The sequence below is a fragment of the Quercus lobata genome, chromosome 7 (genome assembly GCF_001633185.2).
Source record: "Quercus lobata isolate SW786 chromosome 7, ValleyOak3.0 Primary Assembly, whole genome shotgun sequence".
NCBI classification, from domain to species: Eukaryota; Viridiplantae; Streptophyta; class Magnoliopsida; order Fagales; family Fagaceae; genus Quercus; species Quercus lobata.
In genome coordinates, this window is record NC_044910.1 from 31,112,406 (window position 1) to 31,134,667 (window position 22,262).

The 22,262-nt window shown below is 36.9% G+C and overlaps 2 protein-coding genes across 5 annotated transcripts; one reads left to right on the plus strand and one right to left on the minus strand.

Moving 5' to 3' along the window:
• Positions 1–327: 327 nt before the first annotated feature.
• On the minus strand, positions 328–13,984 carry LOC115953218 (kinetochore-associated protein KNL-2 homolog). Of its 3 annotated transcripts, none has more exons than XM_031070751.1 (11): positions 13,863–13,984; positions 13,660–13,745; positions 13,183–13,327; positions 12,161–12,272; positions 11,906–11,980; positions 11,288–11,733; positions 3,467–3,545; positions 2,945–3,003; positions 2,617–2,649; positions 1,236–1,332; positions 328–564 (listed from the first exon to the last, which is right to left on the minus strand). In XM_031070751.1, the coding sequence occupies exons 1-10, from the start codon at positions 13,926–13,928 to the stop codon at positions 1,288–1,290; spliced, it is 1,146 nt and encodes a 381-aa protein (XP_030926611.1). In that variant the 5' UTR covers positions 13,929–13,984; the 3' UTR covers positions 328–564; positions 1,236–1,287. The 3 variants fall into 3 exon arrangements, with proteins under 3 accessions (XP_030926611.1, XP_030926612.1, XP_030926613.1); XM_031070752.1 differs by having other exon boundaries at positions 328–567; XM_031070753.1 differs by lacking the exons at positions 328–564; positions 1,236–1,332; positions 2,617–2,649; positions 2,945–3,003; positions 3,467–3,545 and adding an exon at positions 10,482–10,641.
• A 4,752-nt stretch (positions 13,985–18,736) lies between these two features.
• LOC115953912 (organelle RRM domain-containing protein 2, mitochondrial-like) lies at positions 18,737–21,546 on the plus strand. Of its 2 annotated transcripts, XM_031071737.1 has the most exons (4): positions 18,737–19,007; positions 19,678–19,746; positions 20,409–20,515; positions 21,159–21,546. In XM_031071737.1, the coding sequence occupies exons 1-4, from the start codon at positions 18,848–18,850 to the stop codon at positions 21,252–21,254; spliced, it is 432 nt and encodes a 143-aa protein (XP_030927597.1). In that variant the 5' UTR covers positions 18,737–18,847; the 3' UTR covers positions 21,255–21,546. The 2 variants fall into 2 exon arrangements, with proteins under 2 accessions (XP_030927597.1, XP_030927598.1); XM_031071738.1 differs by lacking the exon at positions 19,678–19,746 and having other exon boundaries at positions 18,748–19,007; positions 21,159–21,536.
• Positions 21,547–22,262: the final 716 nt, after the last annotated feature.

Genomic DNA, 22,262 nt, shown 5'->3' on the forward strand with positions numbered 1-22,262 from the left:
CATTTGCGGGCGCCATCCACAAGGCAGAGTAAGAATGGCAATAATTCTATTTGCATTAAGGGAATGTTTCAAGTCACTTCTCCATTGTGAGGAGAGTAGAAGATACGAATACAATTAGAAACACCAAAAAGCCAGGCATTTCTATGAAAGATGTCGGAAAATAACAAGAGCCAAGTTGATTCGGATTCAATAAAAAAGGCTTAATGCATAGACAACTCAACTGATAGAACCAGCTTTTCATGTTCCAATTCAACACATGTAGTTCAGAATTAACTTTTCTTGTGCGCAATACCCATTACATGTATCATACTCAAAGCAGCAACCTCAGATTGGCAAAATAGAACTATTATACATATGACAGCTAGGAGATAAATTCACAATTACGGGTTAACATGTAATAGGTGCTTTGGTTAAATTACAATTCCTAGTTCCGGTTTCAAATCCCTATCACATGACAAAACAAATAAGGGTTAGCATTTAAAAAATGCAAAATAAACCCAAGGAAGTCCATGGCTTGAATCTCGCTCCTATACATCTCGCTCCATCAGATGTGATTTTCAAAACCTGCTAAGTATCAAACTATTTTAGAATGAAGATAATCAAGTAACTGAAATAAACAGCACTATTCCTTTTCTTTTCAGCTACCACAGTACAAACAATTTTCTAAAAATGGCATGACTTCCGCTAACTTATTATTACTATTATTGGTAAGCTACACACAAACCCAATGAGTTTTAAACTCACAATCACCCTCCCAACTATTCTTGTGGGAAGCAAAAGAGCTATTTGAGCTAGATCTCATTGAGTTATGCTAACCTGTTCCTATATTCTATAACAGGGAAAAAAAATTAATGTTAATCTCAATTTACATGATGATAATGATAATGATTATAAATATCATTCCTATATGTACATTTAATACTATATGCCTAAACTAGGTAAAGTTCTCTCAGAAGACATCCTAACATGTCACAGAAACATATTTCAGAGACATGTTCTCATCAGTTGAAGATTTTTCCCCTTTTTTAACCTGATGCACACCAAAAGTTCTAGGAATTTACTGCATGTTCTGTAGGTCTCCATTGTGCAGGTCAGACAGATAAAACCTTGAGTCTATCCTCTGATTTCCAAAGAGAACACAAATTTCAATAGTTGACCATTTGCATTTTTATATTCCCAGACAGAATATAGTTGTAATTATTTATAATACTAAAAATCAAATTTGTAATATCTACCTTTTTAAGTCCCATTAAATTCAACAGCAAGCGCTAAAGCTGCCCCTTAAAGTCAACCACACTTCCTTTTCCCTTTCTGAGGCACAGATCTAACATCCTACCAACATAGTGAAACAAACCATCAGCTGCAGGTGTATACAGCTTAAACAAAAAATGGCATCTGGCAACTATGAACTTATTAAGAGGGTAGAAGAATACTACATTTTTTGGATAAGTAGAGGACTACTAAATGTACATGTTAATAATTCATTAAGACAAAACTAAAACCAGTGTTGGTAAAAGTGTGAGGCGCACTTAAGCGCAAAAGCCTCTTGGAGCCTAAGCACAAGCGCACGCCTGATTGAAAATGAAGCACACATTTAAAAATAATAATAATAAATATAAAAATAATTATCAACAAGAAATACAAGAATCAAATTATCATATAAATCAATATAAAACATTTTATATAATTCAAATAACATTTATATAAGCCCTACTTTTGCAATTTTAATACAAATTGTAAGTCAAGTCATTTTAATTTTTTGGATCAGCTACATATGAGTACTTCCATGTAATAATACCCTTTCTTAAATCTCCAATAGCCATAATGCCCTATGACTAATTACTAATACTAGTTAATAATTCAATCACTTATGGACTATAAGTCTTTAAGATTTAGTCTTCTATGTTCAACATCAACTACTAAAGTAACTAAACGATTACCACAAATATATTATATCATACTTTTTTTTTTTCAAGAATGAGCTAAGAACATGAAGACATAGCAGTATGGTAATTGGTATGAAGTAGATATTTAAAAGGGAAAAAATAGAAGAAGAAGAAGAAGCTGGGTGGGTAATTGTTTCAAGGAGAAAAAATAGAGAACTAGGGGGTTGTGGGTTTTAGGACAAGTTACACTCAAACTTATATGTTTTTTTGATAAGTTACACTAACAATATGACAAATCAATGATTTATATCAATAATGTCAAGATCCTAAAGTTTTAATTCAATTTTGGGTTTTTTTTTTTTTTTTTTTTTTTTTTTTTTTTGGGTGTCTCACTTTAGAGGCAAAAAGCACTAGAGCTTTGGGGCTTCGCTCTTTTACCAACACTAACTAGAACATACAAATCAATGGGTTTTACTCTTTAACCAGGTGAATTTAAGAGCAGGATTCATGTTACTGAACTAAAATAGTAAGGGGAATGAGTCATTGTGCATTCATGGTGATTCACCCATGATCAAAAGCCCAGGAACTCAACAACACCAATAGTTAATCTTTTTTGCACCAAAAATATATAAACAAGTATTGTTTTCAATCTCAACCACCAAACACCCCCCCCCCCCCAAAAAAAAAAAAAAAGGAAAAGGAATGTTTGGTAGTTAACAGGGCAACAAACCTTCTCGGTCATAATTCCAGTGATTTTACGATCCTGAAATACACACAAACAAAACATAAGAAAGAAGAAACACACATAACATGTACACAAGCATACACATACAATTTGAAATGAGGATTTTCTCGGAGATGGTGGAAGCACTTAGAAAGAGAGAGAGAGAGAGAGAGAGAGTTGAAATTTAAGTTTGAAGTTCTGATCAGTTGTAATAATGTCAACAAATTCAAAGCAGAAATTTGACAGATTTCCACCAATGAGTGTGTTAAATGTGCAGAGGCACGTGCAATTCAAGGCTAAGCAATGATGTATAAGCCAAAAGAAATTTACAAACCGCATCATAAACCGGCAATTGATTGCGCCAGAATTCCATGGCGGGTAGAAGTAGTCTCCCTGCAACATATGGAAATAAAAATTAACCAAAAGAAGCACAACCTGGAAATATGATATTTTTAACCATTTCTGTGCAATTCAACTAATTTCGGGGGGGAAAATATTGATTCTGTCATCTGTGTTTGTCATAATACAAGGCTGACACCATGCTAAGATTTCAGTCAATGCAATATATTGAAGTTCCGCCAAAGAGGGGGTGGGGGGCTCAAAGAAAATCCATAAATGATTTCATTTCCTCATATAAATTCCTTTACATGATATGATACATGGGTACAGATATGCTATAAAAAATTTACTGGAAAAAGTTCATGTGTCAAATCCCCATGGTTTGAGCCATTAAAAAATACAGCTAATACAGAAGTAATGACTTATAGTCAATTGCAATTATATAAGCTTTAATTACTGGTTAAAAAAAAGGTACCAAGGGAAAGAGAAAGAGAAGGAAAGTAAGTGGCACACTTGCCTGATCTCGATCGTCCATAACTCAAGGATTCTGGAGAAACAATAGATTTTTCATTTTTCAGTTCCTGAGAACAACTTACCTAAAAAATCATGGAAAAATTTGTTTAGTAGTAGAGATTAATACACAAACAAATATAATTTTTTTTTTATAACATAGGATAACTTCACTCAGATTAGTTGCACATTGTAGAGCATACTGTGCAACAATTCTCATTGTTAATCAAACTCTTACGGACAACTGACCCCACCTACCATAACTAGTTACTAAGTAACACAGGGGCTTCTGGTATGACTTCATGAGCGGAGGCCCGGCTACCTCAGATTAGTCAGATATTGTTTCTTCTATTTCTTTTTTATTCTCATCAGTATGGGAGGGGTACGTAGTTTTTTCATTGAATCGAAGCTTTTTCAGTTGGTGGTGGAGGAAGGAGGGAATTATTTTGCGTTACGTATTTTTGAACGGGGCAAATATTTCATGAAGTCAGTGTTTATGGGCAAAAGCGCGGCATTATGGTTGATGAAAAATATAGAACTTATGGTGATTGGGGTGAATCCCAAACAATTTTTCACGCTTAGGGAAGGAGATACTGCATATACCTTGCAACGGGGATCAAACTCTTTTGGTCAGTTTTTGCTAGTGACTGAACTCAAAACTGGTGGGCTCCGGAGGTCTGTCATAATCCCGGAAGGGAAAGAAAAATATGGTTGGAAGGTTTTTGGTTTAGAATTGAGGAAGATGTTAGAACCCAACCAATATGCCTTTGGTGGTTCAGGCCAAGTAAAGTTTATTCCTCAGGCACAGAAACGTAATCCATCTCGGTCTTTTGTTAAGACAGTGAAGGGTCCAATGCAGGCAAAGGGTGGTCTTCATCCTTTCCATAAAACCAAGGCTGTAGGACAGAATATTATAGATGATGCGATGGGGGAGAAACAGCAGAATAGGATGAAGGAAACGACGGCAGTGCCGCTGAATCAATCTCGGAAGCAGGTGGTTGCTGGTCCGGCGGGTCAGCCTGGTACAGCAGCCGTGAGGGGAGGGGAGGGGAGAGGGAGGAGCATTAATTTGGGCATTAATGTAGGTGAGAATTTACCGGTACAGAATCAAATCAGATCTCCATTAATTTTTGGTTTGAATTCAAATAAAACTGAAAAGGGGAAGGGGCGTGATTTGAGGGATACACGATGGAATGGGAAAGGATTAATAGTGGTGGTGGCTGAGAATGGGAAGAGACGGGTTTTCTGGGATAATTATAAAGAAGGAAAAACTTCCTTTAAATGGGTGCCACGGGCTGTCACAGAGAAGCTGAGTTTCGGGTTGGGCCCAAGACAGCCCGTAACCCATTCTGTGTCTAACTTAAGCCCATTGAGAACAAGCCCATGCAGTTTAGAGGCTGGAGAATGCTCCAACACTTTTTTAGGCCCACTCTCATCTAAACTTAGTCCCGATGAGACTGAAGAGAGTTCCAGGATCCTTACAACTGAGTTAGCGACGCCGGAGGTTTTGTTGAGAGACGATGAAGATGAAAGGAGTTTATCGGTCAGTCCAGTGCATGTGGTTTTGCCGGTAGGGGCGACGCAGACCAAGGCAGAGGGAGTTACGCCAATTAATCAGCACTGGGTTTCACCGGTGGAAGTGTCGGGGCGCACCGAGATTCCTCTGAAAATGGGTTTCAAGCTCAGTTCTGACCGGAATAGTGTTTTGGGACATAATAAGCTGTCGGGTGGGTCAATTTCTGAAGGTAAGAGGCTGGTAACTCTCGAATTTGTGCCGAGATTGATCGGACCTTCTTTTCCCGATCAGTTTCTGGAGTTTTTGCGAGCTGGGTTAATGGGTTTTGGAGTATCGGGTCAGGAAGTTAATACTTTCTCTACTAAGGAACTTTTAAGTCTTCCTAGGGAGGTCATACTTGTGGAGGATGCAGTTGATTTTTCTGTGGGGTTTGGTGAAACTGAAGTGTCAAATTGTTTACCTCTGCAAATCATTGATCCGGGTGTGTCAACAAAGCTAGTAGAGTTGGAGGAGGGCATTGAGGTATTGAGTATTGAGAATAAGTTAGATATTTCTAGTTGGGTGAAGCACAGAATTCCTGGGTTCAGTAAATTGGTTGGGTTGTCAACGACTCGTCATGAGAAGTTGTGCATTGCTCTCTTACAGAGGCTAGAAACTGAGATGGAAGCAGCCAATGTGTTACACAGGAGAGAAATGGGTAGTAAAAAACTGGCTAAGTCCAAAAACAAGGGACGTAGAGAGTTGCAAAACTTGATATGTTCGGTGAATTATGAGAGGAGATAAAGGGTGGTTTTGTGTTGGTGTCATTAGTTGGGGATAGTTTAGTGTCTATGAAGATAAAAATGATTTCGTGGAATGTTAGAGGTTTAAATGATCCTCAGAAACGACTTGTAGTGAAAAATTTGTTGCGGGAGTGGAAGTGCGATGTTGTTTGTTTACAGGAGACGAAAATTGCTAGCATGAATAGACAGTTGGTTTGTAGTTTGTGGGGTTGTCCATATGTGGATTGGGCTGTTTTGGAGGCTGATCGGACTGCTGGTGGTATCTTGCTTATGTGGGATAAAAGGGTTTTGGAGAAGGTAGAGGTTATGGTCGGCATTTACTCAGTTTCGGTTAAGTGGCAAGGGGTGGAGGACGGTTTTTTTTGGGCATGCTCAGGGGTTTATGGCCCAAATGAGAATGTTGAGAGGGGTCACATGTGGGATGAGTTGGTGGGTATTCAGCAATATTGGAGGTTACCATGGTGTTGCTTTGGCGATTTTAACATTGTTCGCTTTCCTAGTGAGCGTAGGGGTGAGGCACGTTTGACATTGGCTATGGAAAAATTTTCTGAATTTATTGAGGATCTTAACTTGGTAGATTTGCCTTTAGACGGAGGTAGATACACATGGTCCAGTGGAACCGATCAACCAGCGATGTCTAGGATTGATAGAGCATTGGTCACTCCAGATTGGGAGGACCACTTCCCTGATGTTCTTCAAAGGATTTTACCACGTCCGATCTCAGATCATAGTCCAATTCTTTTGGAGGCAGGGGGACTGGCAAGGGGGAAAAGTCCGTTCAGATTTGAAAATATGTGGTTGAAGACGGAGGGGTTTGTGGATAGAGTTCAGTTCTGGTGGAATCGGCATTCTTTTGTGGGTACTCCTAGTTTTGTGCTTGCAAAAAAATTGAAGGCTCTGAAAGAGGATATTGTGCAATGGAATCGCCGAGAGTTTGGTAATGTAGAGCGTCAGAAGAAACAATTATTGGAGGAACTAAAAAAATTAGACGCCAAGGAGGGGGATTTTGGTCTCACTGATGGGGAGAAAGGCCATAGGGTAGCTTTGAGGTCCCAGGTGGAACATCTTCTTTCTTTGGAAGAGATTTCCTGGAGACAAAAATCTAGGATGTTATGTATCAAGGAAGGGGATAATAACACCAAGTTTTTTCACAAAATGGCTAATTCTCATAGAAGGTTTAATCATCTAAGGAGCTTGGAGGTGGATGGGGTGGTTTTTGAGGAGGAATCCGAGGTGTCTAATCAGGTAGTACAATTTTATAAAACTTTGTACAAGGAGACTGAGAGTTGGAGGCCTTTTGTGGAGGGTTTGGAATTTGATCGTATTGGGGATGTGGAGAGGGTTTGGCTTGAAAGGAAGTTTGAGAGGGAGGAGATACTTCAAGTTGTACGTGATTTGGAAGGGGACAAAGCTCCAGGTCCGGATGGTTTTACTATGGCTTTTTATTATCTCTGTTGGAGAGTAGTGGGGAAAGACGTTTTAGCAGTCTTTGAAGAGTTTTTTCAACATTGTAAGTTTGAAAAATCCCTTAATGCTACCTTCATTGCATTAATTCCTAAAAAGAATGATGCTTCTAATATTAGAGATTTCCGACCTATTAGCTTGGTGGGGAGTGTGTATAAAATCTTGTCTAAGGTTTTGGCAAATCGATTGAGAGTGGTATTAGATCAGTTGATCTCTGAGTCTCAGAATAGCTTTGTGGGTGGGAGACAAATTCTTGATTCGGTTCTTATTGCCAATGAGTGTGTGGATAGTCGAGGGAAGAGTAGGGTTCCTGGAGTCATTTGTAAACTTGATATTGAGAAAGCCTACGATCATGTGAATTGGGAGACTTTGTTGAATTTGTTGCATAGAATGGGCTTTGGAGTGAAGTGGTGTAAATGGATCCGTACTTGTATATCCACAGTTCAGTTCTCTGTTTTGATTAACGGGTCTCCAGCTGATTTCTTTGGTAGTTCAAGAGGTTTAAGACAAGGGGATCCGCTATCTCCTATGCTGTTTTTGATTATGATGGAGGTGTTTAGTAGGATGTTGAGAAGAGTGGAGGAAGCCGGTTTGATTCGTGGCTTTAAAGTTGAAGGTAGGAGGGGTGGTGGGGAATGTGTTACACATCTACTGTTTGCAGACGATACTATCCTATTTTGTGATGCGGATGTGGAGCAAATCCTTCATATTCGATTGTTGTTACTTAGTTTGCAGGCGGTAATAGGTTTGAAGGTTAATGTGCATAAGAGTGAAATGGTTCCAATAGGGGTGGTTGATGATGTGCATGCCCTTGCTGAAATTTTGGGTTGTAAAGTCGGTAAGTTACCTATGACTTATCTTGGCATGCCTTTAGGGGCTTCACATAATTCCCCTTCAATTTGGAATCCTATTCTGGAAAAATTTGAGCGGAGATTAGCTGGGTGGAAGAAGCTGTATTTGTCTAAGGGGGGTCGGTTGATGTTACTCAAGAGTACATTATCTAGTCTTCCTACCTATTTTCTATCGCTTTTCACAATTCCTACTCATGTGGCTAATAGAATTGAAAAACTACAAAGGGATTTTCTTTGGGGTGGTAGCAGAACTCATCTGGTAGGATGGGACAAAGTTTGTGCGCCTATAGCTAATGGTGACTTGGGGATAAGGAAACTTACTACTTTCAATAAGGCCTTATTGGGGAAATGGTTGTGGCGGTTTGGGAAGGAAGAGGATCGGCTATGGAGGAGGGTGGTGGCTTCAAAAAATGGGGAAGAGTGGGGGGGGTGGACCTCAAAACTGGGTAGGGGAGTTCATGGGTGTGGTTTGTGGAGAGGCATTCGCATGGGTTGGGAGGATTTTAGTAAGAACTGTCAATTTGTTGTTGGGTTGGGGAATAGAGTGAGGTTTTGGCAGGATGGGTGGTGTGGGGGTCAACCTTTTCACTTGGCCTTCCCAAGGTTGTATGGTATTGCTATTGATAAGGAGATATCTGTTGAAGCCTCCTTGTCAAGGCAAGGGGAGGAGGATAGACGAACTTGGGATGTTCGTTTTACTCGAGAATTTAATGATTGGGAGATGGAGGAAGGGCTACATTTTCTTTGTATGTTGGGAGCTAATACTCCTCCTATGGATGTGGGAGACCGGATGAGGTGGAAGTTGAAGGTTAATGGGGATTTTGATATCCGGTCATATTATAACAAATTAAGGAATTCTCCTTCAATTGTTTTTCCGTGGAAAGCTATTTGGAAAGTAAAGGCCCCTAGGCGAGTTTCCTTTTTTGTTTGGTGTGTAGCTTGGAATAAGATCCTAACGGGTGATAACCTAAGATTGAGGAGACTGGTGCATTTTGTAGACTGGTGCATTATGTGTAGACATTGTGGAGAGTCGGTAGATCATTTACTTCTTCATTGTGAGATGGCTTATCGATTATGGAGCTTTGTCTTTATAACTTTTGGCTTGTCTTGGGTTGTACCTAGTTCGATCCCAGACTTGCTTTTTGGCTGGTGGAATTGGTTGGGGAAACACTCGTCTCAGATATGGAATTTAGTTCCGTTGTGCATCTTTTGGTGTATTTGGAAGGAACGGAATCGGCGGACTTTTGAGGATTTGATTAGCTCCGGTGATCAGATGCTGGCTTCTTTCAGTGGGACTCTTTTTGATTGGTCTCGGGCTTGGGGACTCACGACTAGTGATTCTCTCCCTTCTTTCATTATCTCTCTCTCTCTTTGTAATTAATTTGTGGTTTGGTTTTCTTTTTTGCTTTTTCGTTGTTTTCTCCTTGTACTTTCTGAGTTTGCTCTATGTTTTTTATGCATAGAGTAGCCATTCGTATATATAACATTCTTACTTATCAAAAAAAAAAGTAACACAGGGGCTTTTCACCCTTGATGGGCTAAGCAATTTATCCTCATGCCCAGGAGGACACATAAACAAATATAAGATAGAATCAATTTGGCAAATGCTTGCAAAGTTGCAAACAAAAGGAACAAGACATGATACGAGGGTTCTACCCTAAGAAGCACAAACATGGCAAAGTCCCCAACGTGTCCATGTCATACAAAAACATGTCAGGGACACAGATGCCCAAATAGAGGCAGAGTTATAATATTGGACATAAAAATATACCTAAAAGAAAGTATCAGGCCCAAACATAAAAACTCCTTTCTCTAGGATCCTTTGATTCAATAAAGAGGAGGAAAAGGAGCCTTCCCATCTGGCAGATCAGAAAGTAGCACCTATGCTGGGATCGTTGAAAGCATCCCATCGGTCATCTATAGGATATTATAGTCTACAACACAAAGGTTAACAATTCCTAGGTGTGTAGTGTTTGTATTTGACTACCCCATCAAGTGAGGAAAATGATAGTATAACTTAAGCGATTTGTTTCTCATAGGAAAGAAATAGCATAAAGTTGTACAATTTGGTTATAAGAAATAGCATCAGACCAACATATACAAAAAAGAGGTCTTCCTTCTTATCAAAAAGTTGAACAATAATCAGTATACTCAGCCAGTGGACAAAAGAGGGATCATCTGTGGTATGTTGATGGTCATCAAAAAACAGTAGTCACTTCCTATGAACAAGAATCCTTTTAAGGAATAAATCAATGTTCTAATGAAAGTTTTACTCTGAACACTATAAATTACACAAAAAAATAAACAATCAAACAGTATCCCATTAATCACTTGTGAGGATGATGGATGCAAAATATAGCCCCCTCAAAAGGATGGAAACCTATGCAAAAATTCCTTAGGCACAAGACAACAGATGTAATTTATACACCAACTGCCTATAATAATAAAAACTAAAAGCAGGCTGCTTCATGTATTCAAGACATTTCATTCAACAACTTCCTTAGAATATTTTTTTTTTAATAGGATACTTCTTTAGAATTTGTGTTTCCTCTAAGCCCTGAAATGCAACCTGTCAAATGAAATTTTGAGCTACAATAAACATTTGGAAGTTATTAATGCTACATTACATATAATTATTTGCGTACCATACAGAAAAGATAGTTATTATATAACTAGTATTAGTCTGCAATCTATTTATGAAAAAAAAAAAAAAAAAGAGTGCAAAAACAGTGTTCATCTATAACAGCAGCAGAGATAAATTACGAATTCACCTAAAGAGCAGTACACAAAATCTGTTGGAGAATAAACTTATCATGCTTTCATGATAAACATTTCAGTTAGTTGATGTAAGGCAGTAAGGCACCTTTATAAGACACTCATTATAGTCATTTAGCATAAAAAATTAACGGATGTAAAAGGAATGTTAAATTACCAATTGTCCCAAAAGCTTAAACTATTAGGAAACAATGAATGTAATCATTTAACCATATTTCTAACACTCCCCCTCACGAGTGAGCCTAAACTCCCTCTTAATAAGTGGAGCCCAACACGTGAAATTTTCTAATACCATGTTAAATTACCAATTATCCCAAAAGCTTAAGCAGTTGGGAAATGGTAAATTTAATCATTTAACAATAGTTCTAACAAGGAACAATACCAATTTCATAAGAATAAAAAATAATAATAATAATAATAAATAAAAATAAAAAACTTACATTTTGGTCAAAGATTAAATTCCTCTTAGTTTTCTTCCTGTCAGCACCTTCTTTAGCATCATCACTTTTTCCTTCATAAGTAGACGAACTTGGGATACTATTGTCCTCAAATTCAAACTTATGATTTTTTAAGATTTCGCTCATGTTACCAGAGGCCACCGGAACAGAATTCATCTTAATACTTTCACTTTTCAACCCACTGACTGTGCATTTCTCATCCTTCCCTTTGCCTCTTACATTCTCTGACAAACTTCCCAATATTTGGCCCACGGAGTGGTCTGGAACATTATCTGATATGTCCATTATCCCCTCAGGTTGAATGGAGACACCCGATGAACTGTTCAGTTTTGCTCCATCTGGGTTTTCAAATGTCTTTGTTTTGGGACTCAACATTTTGTTTTTATGCTTCATTGAACATCCAGATCCTGGGCTATTCTTCAGACTGCCTGTCAGATTTCTCAAGTTTCATTATATTTATTAAAATTAATTGATATACCATTCACTGAATATGTTTGCACCTCAGAAGCATTGCAAATCAGAACCAATTGAGGCATCAACAGTGATAGTTTCAAGACACATTATGAGAACAACCTTTCAAAGCTTCCACATCAAGCTTACCTCTGTGAGTGACCTGCTCGTGATTATTCGGAGTTTGTTCTGAAGTTGGACAAGATTTTTCCGTGCCTGCAATGGCTGCATATTCCAAGCACATAAAAAGACATGAGAAAAAAGATCCAAAAGGAAAATTCAGTCAAGATTTTAACAGAATTATTGGGTATGTAAGAAGAAAAATCACACATATTTTACTAACTAAATATGATCTAAACAAACTAGTAGTGCATATGTTACTTGCTAGATGACTGGCAAACTTACCTGAATCAGCAATAGTCCCTGAATGAATACCATTGGTAGAATCTCCTTCCATGAACTTTGTAGCATATTCTTCCCAGTCAGTAGGAAAGCCCAACACAAAATGACTACCAACCTGTTAGAGTGAAAAGTAGAGTGTAAACTCTATGACAGGTGCAAACATGTTAATTTAGCAAATGTAATGTCATGTGCAACTCTACACTGGTTGAAATGCCTTCAGTCAATAACAAGCCTTGTTTGGGCTTTGTTACACGTACAAGCACAGCTATGACTTGATCTTATGTCAATGCCAGTTCAATCAGCTCTCAAGCATAGCTACAGTATTCTCAGAGTTCATTTAAAAATAGAAAGTTCAATTTCGCTAAATTCAATTCCTTGAGAGGGGTGTTCATCAGTCAGTGCAGCTGTTTTGGGAGGGGCTTTTTTGCAGCAACAACTTGGTCTTTATTGCAAGAAATCAAACCAACGCCACACCATAGATGTCAGAAAGTCAAGTTTCAGTCAGCACTTTACCATCAATGCAGCTAGTTAGTGTCATTGGTGGGCAAATGATGAGAAAAATGGATGCTTTTACAATGCCACTGCCAAGAAACTGGATTTAATCGCTAATGGTTTTCTTGACCAAAACAGCACCAAGCTTAGGCAGTGGGGGTTTTTTGGAGACCAATCTAAATGAGTAGAGGGGCAGCAGATGAGGATAAAGGATAGGAGGCAACAGTGGGGAAGAGGATAGAGGGCGATGGGATGGGGAGGCAGTTGGTGTGGTATTCATTGGTCTTAAAACCTCTAGCTGACAACCACACCAACTCATTAGTTTTTTTTTTTTTTTTCCCCAACAATTCCAACCACCACTACCAACATCATCAGAAACTGCCATTGCTAGTTGCCATGATATTCAACAAATACATACTTAAAGGCCGCAACAACTTGATAGTCATTTCCCCCAAACCATAAACCCCTCCCCCACACCACCACACACACACACACACAAAGCACAGAACATAAAAAGAAAAGAATTACAATACCATGGAAGGAAACCCGTTCTCTTGAGTGCGCGGCTTGTTAATGAACCCTTTAATAACAACGCATATTCCATCAGCTGTCTCCATAGTACTAAAATCATATCTTTTCACTATCGGCGCAGAGGAAAACAGTCGCACTGCCTGTTTCCTGAAACCCAAAACAAAAACAAAAACAAAAACAAAAGCAAATTACTCCTTAAAAGTACCAAAACTAAAATAAATAAACAAATAAAAATCCACTCAGATTTACAGATATTTGACAGTCCCGCACAATGTAGAAGACTAACTAAAATTAACCCAAAACCCATGAAAATTTATTTTCTATCAATTCAAAATTTATAGTTTTTTCTATCTATTTTCTACAACCAATACAGGGAGATTATCAAAACAAAAAATATAGATTCTTGAAAATCTGCAAATCAAAAACAAAACCCTAACACCAAAGAGAGAGAGAGAGAGAGAGAGAGAGAGAGATCTTACTCTCTGGCAGTAGAGCCTGCAACGGCTAGTCGCTTCCCTTCGAATTCTCTATCGGACTTAACTAACCACCAATCGTGCAAACATACCTTTTGAAAACAAAGAAAAAAAAAAAGCATATTTGTTTTTGGTTAGAAAGTAGAGAAATAGTAGTGTAGCCAAGAATGAGGGGGGTTTTTGTTGTGAGAAAATAGAAAACACTTAACTGTTTTCTGGAAGTAAGATAATGCTGAAGCGTCGTCGGTTTGGTCCAGTCCAGCAGTGGAAGCCATGAGAGAAGAACGCAAGCAGCGTGCTGCTAGAGAAGATGAAAAAATGAAGGAAGCTCGCCAAGTGTCACTATTCTTTTTTTTTTTTTGGATAGGAATTGTCAGTGTCTTTGGTAATAACAGGGAGATGCCTACTTCATCAAATCCTAGTACTATATATTTGGTGGGAAAAAAAATTAAGATTTTTATTCATAAACTTAAAAGGATTGTGTAACGTTAGAGCAAGATCTATCTCGTGGGGCGTGGCACATTGATAGGAGTTTTAGACTTGGTCATATATGCAAGTTTAGGAGTTGTTGAGTTCGAGTCGTGGGCTTCGTGGAAATACTGTGTCACAATGCGGATAGACTTGATGTGCCCAAGGGTGCCCCTGCCATCAATAACGGGTTTAAGTAAATAAGGTCAATAATCACAAAAGTGAGTCTCTTTTTTGTTAATTTAAAAAAATAAAATAAAATCTATCATATGAGACCATCAAATCAACCTAGTCAGTACATTCCCCTTTCTATAAAGTAAACTCAATTTTACTTATTTTTGATAATTTATTTACATAATTTAAGACAAATGTTTCCTTAATCAAGTGACCATATGGCTCAGGTAGTTTCCATATTACATAACTCAAACAAGCTCTTTTTTTCTTTTTTCTTTTTTTTTTTTTAATTAGAGATCTTAATCTTCTAAGATTGATAAAAAAAAATATTTGATGATGTGGTATATTGTTAATGGTAGGTAAAAAACAAATGACGTCAGGTTGTTAGTAGTGAGCCAAGACGAAAACCTATAAAAACTTGCAAACTTTTTTTTTCTTTTTCTTTTTGAGAGATACTTGCTAACTCAATTGATATGAATAATATTGTCAAATTTTTTGTGTATGTAATATTACTATAATCTTCTAGTACGGAGAAGAAGAGGAGTCAAATCCAACTAAGTGTTTGCTTTGTATCAGCTTATAAATTCAACTTTTACCTTTTAGCTTTTATATACAACTAGTTACAGACCTACGCGATGCGTGGGAATAGATAATTGTGGGGCCCAACAATTCGTGGACCAGGCCCATTCGCCCTTAGAGAGTCCGAGGGCCCAATCCGAGGAGAACTGTGGCCCAAGCTCCATGACGCAGAGCACAGACCAGTTTTGGGAGGCAGCCGAGGACAGTCTAGTCCTCGGCAGGCCCATAATCCCCCCAGAATAAAGGGATAAATTCGTAAGGAAATCCAAAATACCTTGGGGCGATTACCCTAAATACCCTTCTGGATAAGGCCCAATGCCTGACAGAACCGTACTCTGCAGCTTTATCAAGTCATCCCCAACAATTCCGGGATTAGACTGATGGGACCAATGTCAGTATTTGTAAAGACTGACCCTACACGTGGACGAAGGACATCGAATGCACGCTAGTATAAAAGGAGAAGTAAGTGAATCTAGTAAGGGAGAAGGGGGGAAAAAGAAGGAAAAAGAGAGACTTCATGAATAAGATCGCCGGAACGATCCATGCACAGAACTGAGAAAGTCCTCCGTTGGACAGCCGGAAAGGACCACAAGGGTCCTCGGATCAAGTCCAAGGAGCCCAATCTCAGAAGTTGCAACATGGTGGGGCTTTAAACGTTTAGGCCCAGTCCATTTTCCACAGGGACCTTTCTGAAATCCAGACCGGACCATCGCCCCATGACCAAGCCCAAGCTTTTCAAGCCCACTCTCTACAAATTGTATTGTGAGGGATCTCTCCCGCGTGAACCCAAAAATGTCACTGGGCCGCGCAGGAATCGTGTCCTTACAATAATTATTTTATAATTGTGGTATAAAATATAATTTGTTTTCTAAATTTTGTTGAAGATAATTTTGTTCTCCCTAAAAATTAAACAATTTCTAAAATCATTTCATCTTTCTAACTCTACCAATATATTATTCTATTATTTTGGGTTGCGTTTGATTGATATTATTCCTTTATAAGGTGGTCCATATTATTTGAAATTTTATTTCTTTTCTTTTTTTTTGCAATTAAACTTTTTAAGTTTTAAATAAATCATTCAAATTCCTCGTTCTCTTAAAGAAGATTATTATGATAATAAAAAATCATAACAAAATTGGACTTAATGTTACTCAAATAATTGATAGACACATTTAAATGCATAGTCAAGTCTTTTTTTTTTTAATAAATAAATTCAAATTCCCATTTACAAAATAACTAAGTAACTCAAACAAAAATTAAACCAAAACTATAAGTGTAGGGGTAAGGGCTCAAGATCATATATTGGGCTTTGGGTTTTATCCGGGACATTGACAAGTCCGAGGAGGAGCAAATAGTTATTAGGGACTCCCAGTTAAAGTCTCATAAGTAGGGAATGAATGGAAGATGATCCGAGGAAGAATCCCTCCTTAGATACGACAAATGTAGCCTAAGTGTGTACTCTAGCAATTAGAGTGACCCTCCAAAAGGCTCCAACGATAGGAATGTGCCTCATGAACATACGAGAAATAAGTAAACTTAAAAATATTTAAGGAAAAACTACTGACACAGCATTAAATGCATTGCAGCTACTTTTCTGGCCGCATTTATGTGGAGAATACCTCTAAACAGTGCTGCATTGGCTACCACAACTCACAGAAGGCTAAAAGGGGTGTCTGATGGGACGGGCACTCAAATAGGGACTCAGATGATCAATAAGTGTAGAATTAAGATGACCCAAAAGGAGCTATATAATGTGAGAAACCCTCCATGAGAAAGGGGATCGGAAAATAGAAAGAGAAAATATTATAGCAATCTAAATCATTCTGATATTCAAGAGTGATCATTATATACAGGTTTGACCTCCTCAGACTGAAAGTCCATTAATATCAGCATCCTTTATTTGTGTTTGGTCGTCATGCAATTCAATAGTAGCCGTTGTCCAACTCATTAGGACCTAATTCTTTGACCCATTCTCTACAAATTTATTGTATTGGGCTCATTGGGCCAAGACTCCATAAGTTTTGGGCTTGGGCTGCAAATTGTGACCCTACAATAAGAGAGAGAGAGAGAGAGAGAGAGAGAGAGAGAGATATTACTTATAATATAGAAAACTCAAAAATATAACAGTAAAATGTATTCATAAAATAAAGTTTTAAAAAATACAATGATTCGTCAACCTAAAGTAGAGTTGCAAAAAAGAATAAAAAATTGAGAGAGAGAGAGAGAAATTTATAAAAAAAATAAGATAGGAACAAAAAGAGTAAAAATATAAGATATAGGAATAAACATTAAATTATTCAAATCATGCTATATAATATAATAATGATGTATTCTTATATACTATCTTTATAATGTAATAAGATGATATCTATTAAATCAAAGAAAAAAATACCATCGTAAAAATACAAAACTAAATCACATCAATCTAAAGTGAAGTTTTAAAAAACATAAAAATTCATCAACTTAAAGTAAGCTTTGAAAATAGCTTATGTTGATAATATGAGATTGATTATTCAATAACCTACAACAGAACGTGAATTATTCATTAACTGAAAATACACTTGCATTTCTTTATAGTGTAATATGAGGCTAGCCATACCACATCAACCACATTATAGGATGTAAAAAATTTAAAAATGTATATAAAAAAAAGAAGGAAAATAATTTTGAAACTTTTCAATTCACAATTATCAATAATACTTTGGAAAGGAACTCATAATCTCAACCAAAGAAAAAAAAATTAGAAACTCATATGGTCTAGGCATATTTGATAACTCTAAAGGATATGCATCTCAAAATTTGGCATGGTCATGTTCAATTTAGGCCAAGTATATAGGTTCATTACTTCAATTCAACACATAACAATGATAACATAAACAACAATTGTAATTGACAATTAACAATGGTATACTTAGGCTTCCCAAGCATTAGTGGTATATTTATTCCTTACTCCCATATCTACATCAGATTGGCTGAAATCACAAACATGAATTCTATGATGTGGCTTGATGCAAATGAGCTACAAACAAATATTAATGATAAATATGAAAAAAAAAAACTTTTGATACACTGAACCATGATCACAAAGGATTGGGAGTGGACTATGATTTCTCTAGCAACAAATCCATAGGAGTCATGTAATAGGAAAACAAGACCACCAAAAAATGAAAAAAAAAAAAAAATTAGAGAAAGAGAGAGAAATAACATTTTGTGTGTGATAAAACCATGCCCAGAAGGTGAGAGAGAATTGGAAATTTATAATAAGAAGATGAGAATAAGAAAAGTAAAAAATAAAGGAAGAAGGATAGAGAAAGAAAGATATTATGGTAGTTAATAGTGGGAAGATGAAAGGGTAAAAGGGAGGGGAAAAAGTTTGAGAATATGTAATAATAAGCTAAGAAAATTAATAAAAGGAGAGAGAGAGAGAGGTGGAAGTAAGTGGATGATGTGATTGATGATGTATCTCAACAAAAACGTAGTAATAATAAATTTCATGCTTCAACTTTTAGATATATATATATATATATATAGATTTTTTAAAATCTTACCATTTTCTCGCATTTTCTTGCTTTTTCAAAAAATTTCAAGATACAAATATATTTTAGCATACTTTTATTAATAAATTTTCACTAAAAAACTGTATTTTGAATTGGACCAAACCCAACCTAAGCGATTTAATTCTATGCATTCATTATTTCACATTTCCAAAAAAAAATAATAATAAAATCTCTTTTTTCACATTTATTTAAATCGTGGACATTTTTAAAATGCGAAGTTGCGAACATGTGAAACAGTGAAGATAAAAGAGTGGAAGAATATTTAGCCATTAAATATAAATAATATAAAAGTGAAAATAGAAGAGAGAGGGTTTAGGGTTTTGGTTCTTACTCTTTTCCTTTCCCATCACACTACACCACACAGCTGCTTTCTTTGCTCAATTGCTCTACAATCTGATACAGAAAGCCGACTAGAAATGTCGCTGAGACCCGGACTCGTGAAACGCTTTCTATCTACTTCAATATTTACTTCACAATCCTCCTCTGCAGCCATTGCTTCTGCCTCTGCCTCTGCTTCTGCTTCAGCCTCAGCCTCAGCCTCAGCCTCGCCTCCCTCAACGACCCTTTTTGTCTCTGGTAATACTTGCTCCATCTAAATTACAATCACACTCAATTATCGCCATTTGATTAACACCCATGAATTATTTTTTATTTTTATCTCTATACTTGAGAGATTTTTAGCATGCCAAGTTCATTTCTTTATGGTTTATATTTCTGGGGTTTTCTTCTTCATGAGGGTCAATATTTTGTTTCAAGATTTTGATTTAGAATGGTTTTTGGAATTTTTAAATAATTAAAGATGGTTAATTTTCTTAGTGAGGAAAATCTAGGTGCAAAGAAATAATAATTTTTTCACCAAAACAAGAGCTTCCCACCCTTCACTATGAAACTATCATACAGAAATTGGGCAAAATAAGTGAACGAAGAAATATTGTCCCTGTAATTATGCTCTCCAACAGGTTGGTCAGTTAAGTAATTGGCGGTTTCGAAAAGAGGTTCCCTGCTTGATGTCTATTCTCTTTAAGTTAAAACTGACACACATTTCTCCTTATTGTCTTATTCTAATTCAATTATTGTTACTCAAGTCGGAGTCCACCAATTTGTAATCTTCGGGGTTCCGCCAATTTTTTTTGGTGTCCTGGTAGCTACTAGTATTAGCAGGAGATTTCCTTGCGGTGCTGGAGTTGCTTTAATGTTATATGCATGTGTATGGTCTTTTGGAATCTATGAACACTTTTGCTTGCAGGGCTTAACAAGAGAACAACGTCAGAGAAACTTCAAGAAGCATTCTCTAAATTTGGTGAAGTTGTTCATGGTAATATTATATTTCTTAAATGGTGTTACCTTTCATTCCCTCTTTCTCTCTCTCTCTCTCTCTACACACACACACACACACACACAAATGTGTGCAACTTTGTAGAACATGCTTTAAAGATTTTAGCAATGTGAAGATATTTTGGTGTTCATGGAACCCTTTGATGCTCAGTTTATATCATGATCTGAAATTTGTCACATTGAAGAATCTTTCACAGTTTCACTTTCGTTTTGTGCATTCATTATTTTGGCATGTGTTTTGATTGGAACAATTCTTTTCTGTATCTCAAATATTTTCTCATATGTAGCATGTAAATTGCCAAGTATGTAATTCCAAGAAGGGTTTTCAAGTAAATGGACCAATGGCCTAGTTAATTGAGTCTCATCATGTGTTATGATTTAACAAAAGATAACTTAGCTGATGACCTTTAGCTCAAATAGCACTTCCTTCCCCTACAAAAATGTTGTTGAGGGTGTGTTCATCAAGACCCCAAAAATTTTTGTGTTTAGGGAAAAAAGAAGAATTCTGTTACATTCTTATCTTGTGTTTTAAATCTTGTGTTGGGTTAGATCATAGCCCTTGTGATATTTGATCTTGGCCCTTTGTGGAGAATATTTGGCTATGCCATTGATAACCTTTCTTTTTTTGGGCCTATGTTTCAGCAAGGGTGGTGACAGACCGTGCTTCAGGATACTCAAAGGGATTTGGGTTTGTGAATTATGCCACCTTAGAAGATGCAGAGAAAGGAATGAAAGGGATGGATGCACAGGTCTGTCTACCTTGAAATTTCTGTCAATTTTACATACTGCAAAAAGATAAAATGTTACCATAGTGTGAACCATTTTGAATGGAATGGTGAAACCATTTATGTACTGACCATTGTTTGTTTATTTGACCATTGCCGAGGCCCTCACAGCTCAACTGGTACCTCTTGGTATTTTCAATAAAAACATATAGGATTCAAATCCCCTCTTCCCTATTATTCAATTATCAAAAAAATTAGTAGTTTTGAAGTTGGAAGGATTAAAAAAAAAAAAAAAAAAATTCTCCTAGGATTGTCAATGCTAAATATCAGCGGACTTTAAAGTTATTAAAGCCTAGGTTTTAACTTCATTTTTTTTCTTCTTATAACTGTATTAAAAATAACAATTAAATGAGATTTGGAGTTTTCCTTTAGGAGTCCTGATGACATCACAGATTTGAGTCACTAATAAGCTTTGTATGGAATTTGTTGGACGACTTTGGCAAAACCCCAATATGCATGTGGTCCCTTGCACTAAACCATGTCATTTTGCCAAACAGTAGAGGACCAAACTACGTGTTTGGCCTTTGGTTTGTTGCTGCAGTTTTACTCAATTTCTTAATCGTTACGAAATAGCTTACTCAATGCTTATCATTTTGCGGTGTTGCAGTTTCTCGATGGATGGGTAATTTTTGCTGAATACGCTAGACCAAGAACTCCTCCAGGACAGTCAGCATATCCAGAAACAAACAAACATATTGGCTGATAGTCAATTAAACCAGTTATTAGATCGGGAGGTATACCAGCATTTGAAAGGTGAATTTGCTGTTTATGATATCTGGTTTTGGCTTAGGACATTTGTGGGTGGAAAAGTGTAAACAAGTGCTTCCATTGGCGGAGTGGTTGATGACCCGCCATTAAGATTTTTTATATTTCTATGCATACCATGTCATTAGTCATTACACACTCATATGTATGGATTACTATACAATCTTTAACTCTGTAAAAAATACTTGGGAAAATTATATTTTAAACCTACTTCTTTTTCTATCTTTTAATATCAATTAGTAAAGTCTCTTATTGTCAAATAAGAGATTTAAGATTCAAACTCTGTCTATACCAAAAATCAACTAGTTTCTTAGTAATAATAAAGATCAATCACCATAAAGGGAACGTCATATGTTCAAATTCTACCTTATCTGTCTTATCATTAAAAAGAAGAAGGAGAAGAGGGTAGGAAAAAAACATTATAAAGACGATAAAAGGCAGTCACTCCTCAGAGCCTTTTTGAATAGACTAGCGTGGGGCCCGAGGGTGCATAAAACCTTCAAAAGAGGAAATACATGCCCATTGGCCTAATACATGAGCTTGACATTTCGTAAAGCAACGCACCCAACTAAAAGTGCATGCAGGAAGGGCACGAGCCATGCAGCGGATGTCTTGTACAAGAGGCTTGATATGCCAACTTGGGTGGAAGTAAAATGTATTAGAGTATTCCATCAAACATCTTAAAAATTTTAGCATTTAGCATCTAAAAAATCAACTTTATAACATATAACACATCACTTTACAATATTTTTTACATCAAAACTTCTATTTTTTTTAACACTTCATTTAAATATTCATTCTTTATTATTTTTTACTCTCTCTTTCTCTCTCTCTCTCAACCCAACTATTCTCAGAACGCCGGCCACTACATCCACCCACCCATACCACAACCACCACATCCACCTACCATCACCGCCACCAACCACCAACCAGATCCACCGCAACC

Bases quoted from the DNA above. Each gene is read 5' to 3' on its own strand.
- LOC115953912 (XM_031071737.1), top strand. From the start codon at position 18,848: ATGTCGCTGAGACCCGGACTCGTGAAACGCTTTCTATCTACTTCAATA. The intron at 19,008-19,677 runs GTAATACTTGCT...TTTTGCTTGCAG, and splicing joins AACGACCCTTTTTGTCTCTG to GGCTTAACAAGAGAACAACG. The intron at 20,516-21,158 runs GTCTGTCTACCT...GCGGTGTTGCAG, and splicing joins TGAAAGGGATGGATGCACAG to TTTCTCGATGGATGGGTAAT.
- LOC115953218 (XM_031070751.1), bottom strand. From the start codon at position 13,928: ATGGCTTCCACTGCTGGACTGGACCAAACCGACGACGCTTCAGCATTA. The intron at 12,273-13,182 runs GTATTGTAATTC...TCACTCTAACAG, and splicing joins AGAACGGGTTTCCTTCCATG to GTTGGTAGTCATTTTGTGTT. The intron at 3,004-3,466 runs GCAAGTGTGCCA...CATATGTTGCAG, and splicing joins TTATGGACGATCGAGATCAG to GGAGACTACTTCTACCCGCC.